Below are 4,129 nucleotides of genomic sequence, written 5' to 3'. Positions count from 1 at the left end.
TCAAAGGCAAACACTGCTACCAGCTAACAGGCTAACCTCAGACAAGTAAATCTCAGCTTTCATGCCTCAGATTCCCCATATGCAAAACAGAGATGCTGACTGTACCTGTCTCCACAGGCTTTTGTGAAAACCAATATACCATGATCAATAAGTGAAGAAAATATAAAGATATATCAAAGACCTGAAATACAATGTAAAAGATTGGTTTAAACAAATGAAAAAACCTATAACCTACAATTAAAAGTATACATGTTATGCCCACACATTTAGGTACTAGTTATAAAACTCATCAATGACCAGGTGTATGGGCTCCAGGCAGCATCCAGCTGGGTGTAGAGCCCCCCTCCCACCAATAAATAAATTAAAAGGAAAAGCCGGGTGTGGTGGCACATGCCTGTATTCTCAGCTATTTAGGAGGCTGAGGCAGGAAGATTGTTTGAGCCCAGGCGTTCGAGTCTGGCCTAGGCAACATAGTGAGATACCCATCTCAAAATACATAAATTTAAAAGAAAAACAATGAAATAGCCATAGCAGCTTAAACCAATAATCAGTTTTATTTTTTCTTATGTGATAGGACGTCTGGAAGTAACAAGTCCGGGGCTGGTGCAGACACTCGAAGAAGCCACAGGGTAGGCCAGGGTCGCTGTGGGCTTTCTGCAGTCACTTCCTTAGACTGTGGCTTTCATCTGTATGGTCATAAGGTGGATCTTCCAATACTAGGTACTGGATCTCCTTGCAAGGTGAGAAGTAGGGGGTAAAGCAAACAGCAAAACATACAGGGAAGAATTCAGGTTTAAGAATGACCCCTGTTCAAGAGCTTTCTCAGAAGCCCATGCAGTGAATCTGCTGATTTGTCAGTGGCCAGGGTTGTGGGACATGGATGGTCCTAGTTGCAAAAAAATCTGTAAGAGATTTTTTAAAAATAGCACACCTTACTAATCTGACAGAACCTGGATTTTCTTGATATGGGAAGAAGATGAGAGTGGACACCGGGGAAGCCACTAGAAGTATCTGCCACTCTTGGCTGGACAGCAGGCTGCAAATATACCACCACTTGATGGAGACATCACGCTCTGGTCACAATGCTTGTGAATTAGGTGCCAGTAACAAACCAGTACTGAGAAATACCCACATGTCACATGGATCTAAATACGTGATTGGTCAAGTAGGTTGTCCAAAAGGCAATTAGGACGTTATCAAGGATGAAGCTATAGTAAAAATACTATATATAAACCTTTTGTGATGAGGCTTTAGGGTTATTTAGAGGAGTGTAACCTTAAAAATAAAGATGAAAAATTTATGAGCAGTGGGTCTGTTTTCATGATGAGAGAATAAGTGCAATCCCGTATTCACACGAAAATCCTGTTGGGGTTCTCCCCCAGGGAGAATATTCACATGCACAAGTGAGGGGACCATGGCTGGAATCATTTCCACATAGGAATTATCAGCACTGATCGTATTTTAAAGGTTTCGTAAAAGAAATTTCTCCTAGTGTAAGTGCTCAGAAGATTCAGAAAACTGAGGAATTGTTGCAGGCAATAATTGAGGAATGACTGCATGATTATTTTCAAGCTCAGCAACAGTGACGTTTGGGGGCTCATAACTCTTCGTTGTGGGGGGCTCCTGTGCACTGGAGGGTACTCAACAGCATCCTTGATGTCTTCCTACTACAAGTTAGGAGCATCTTCCCCAGTTCTAACACCAAAAATGTCTCCAGACATTGCCAAATGACACCTGGACAGAAAAATCGCGGCCTGGCTGAGGACCCCTGCTGTAGACAAAGGGTCAGCCAAGTTTCTCTGGAAAGGGACAGATGACAGGAAGTATTTCAGACTTCGTTGGCCATATATGTTCTCTATCACACATTCTTCCTCTTTAAAGATGGACCAACTATTGTTAGCTTGCAAACCATACCATAGACAGCCAGCCATGGTTTGCGGACCTCTTCATGACTTTCCCACATTCCTTATTTCACTGATTTCTCTCTTTAGTGTGATTTCTGTCATGAGGAATCGAGTGAGACCAGGAAGGGTTTCCCCAGCCACTGCATTTACAGAGATTCTCCCTAGTGTGCTTATTATTACTCATGGGCCCAGAGGCTAGAAGTGGTGCTGAAGTCATTTTGACATTAAATGCCAAGCTGGGGTTTCTCGCCTTAAGTCCTTCTGTGTTTGTTAAGAGCTGAATGTACCCTGAAGGCTTCTCCATGCTACAGATGTACATTTTCACTCCCAGCGTGAGTTCTCACAAATCTCCTATGGGATGAGAACACCTCGTCTTCCCACAGTTTTTACAGGAATTGGACTTCTCCCAAGTTACATGGATTCTTTTGCACCCAGTAAGGTGCGGGCTCACAGAGGCTTCCTCCTACACCCGTGAGATATGTTTCTGGTCTGAGTAATCCTGTTTTTTTTAAAGCAGGCGTGCTCACTGGAGCCTTTTCCACACGGATGACTCAAAGAGCTTCTCTCCCCCATGAGTTTTCACGTGGCTCCTGAAGTAATAATGATCGCTGAAGGCTTTCCCGCAGACAAGGCATTCATAGGGCTTCTCCTCGGTGTGGATCCTTCTGTGCACGTTCAGGTTGGAGCTGATGCTGAAGGCTTTCCCACAGTGATCGGATTCCTACGGTTTCTCCCTCATGTGGCTTTGCATGTGCGTCTTCAGCATTGACTGGTTCCTGAAGGCTCTGTCACACTGCCTACACTCAACGCGTTTCTTTACAAGGTGAATGCTCCTGTGCCTCCGCCGGGATAAATAATCACTGAAGACTTTCCTGCAGGTGGCGCACTCGTAACGTCTCTCTTGTGTGTGTATCTTCCTGTGTGCAGGGAGGCTTGAGCTCCGGCTGAAGGCTTTCCCGCAGAGATCGCACCCCTACAGTTTGTCTCCAGCGTGTGAGTTCATGTGAGTCTTAAGGATGGACTGGTTTCGGAAGGTTTTCCTACACTGCCGACATTCCACGGGTTTCTTGACGATGTGAATTCTCACGTGTTCCTCCGGGACAGGATAGATCTTCTCCGCCATGTGGTTCTTGTGCGAATTAAAGTTGGACTTCCAGCGGAAGGCTTTGCATGGGTAGGGCTTCTCCGCACTGCGTGCATGCGTAGGGCTTCTCCGCACTGCGTGCATGCGTAGGGCTTCTCCGCACTGCGTGCATGCGTAGGGCTTCTCCGCACTGCGTGCATGCGTAGGGCTTCTCCGCACTGCGTGCATGCGTAGGGCTTCTCCGCACTGCGTGCATGCGTAGGGCTTCTCCGCACTGCGTGCATGCGTAGGGCTTCTCCGCACTGCGTGCATGCGTAGGGCTTCTCCGCCCTGTGATTCTTCATGTGCTTTTTGAGGTGGAGGAGTGCCGGAAAACTTTCCTACAGTCGCGACACTTACTGGGCCTCTCTCCAGTGTGCGTTCTTCTGTGTGCAATGAGGTGGCAGCTCCGGCCGTATGCCTTCCTTCACTGATCACACTCTCACCAGTGTGAAGTCTCATGTGGATTTTCAGGGCTGAGAGGGTCTAGAATGCATTTCCACACTGCAGTCAAAGGGCTTCTCTTTGAGGTGAGTTCTTGCGTGGCTCCTAGGGTTGAAGGGTCGTTGAAGGCTTCTCCGCGGTCGCTGCACTCATAACCCTTCTCTCTGGTGTGTATTCTCCTAACCATTCAGGAAAAATCTGCCCCCACAATCCAGTCACCTCCTACCAGGCCCCACCTCCAACATTGGGAATTACATTTCCATATGAGATTTGCGTGGGGATACACATCCAAACTATATCAGAGGGTCTCAAAGAACTGGTGGCCCTGAATACAATTGCAAAAGATTTCGGCATCTAAGTGACTCTGGCAGGATGTGGAACAGGGAGTCTAGAACAGCTGTAGGATCTATGAACTCAGAGACGTTCTGCCCCGTTTCTATGTGATACATGAAACAAAACCAGGATAATCAGAATGCTGTCACCACGGATAAGTTAATTTTTTCAGAGCTGTTAAGTCTGCTTAATTTCTCTTAATTTTCTTTACAGCATGGCAAAAGCAGTTCTATTTTTCTATTCCTACAAATCTTACTCTATTTTTATTGGGATCTGTTTTTCTTCTCACCAGGGCCTGGACTGGGATGAGACAACCCAGGCTGCT

At 46.4% G+C, this 4,129-nt stretch overlaps 1 protein-coding gene across 1 annotated transcript; it reads right to left on the bottom strand.

Annotated features, from left to right (window-relative positions):
• Nucleotides 1-537: 537 nt before the first annotated feature.
• LOC129047476 (zinc finger protein 317-like) lies at nucleotides 538-3,831 on the bottom strand. The gene has a single exon (XM_054518660.2). The coding sequence runs from the start codon at nucleotides 3,487-3,489 to the stop codon at nucleotides 2,878-2,880; it is 612 nt and encodes a 203-aa protein (XP_054374635.2). The 5' UTR covers nucleotides 3,490-3,831; the 3' UTR covers nucleotides 538-2,877.
• Between the last annotated feature and the right edge of the window lie 298 nt (nucleotides 3,832-4,129).

The sequence above is a fragment of the Pongo abelii genome, chromosome 7 (assembly GCF_028885655.2).
Source record: "Pongo abelii isolate AG06213 chromosome 7, NHGRI_mPonAbe1-v2.0_pri, whole genome shotgun sequence".
NCBI lineage: Eukaryota > Metazoa > Chordata > Mammalia > Primates > Hominidae > Pongo > Pongo abelii.
Note: the sequence above shows the minus strand (reverse complement) of the source record. Positions and strands in the feature narration are given on the sequence as shown.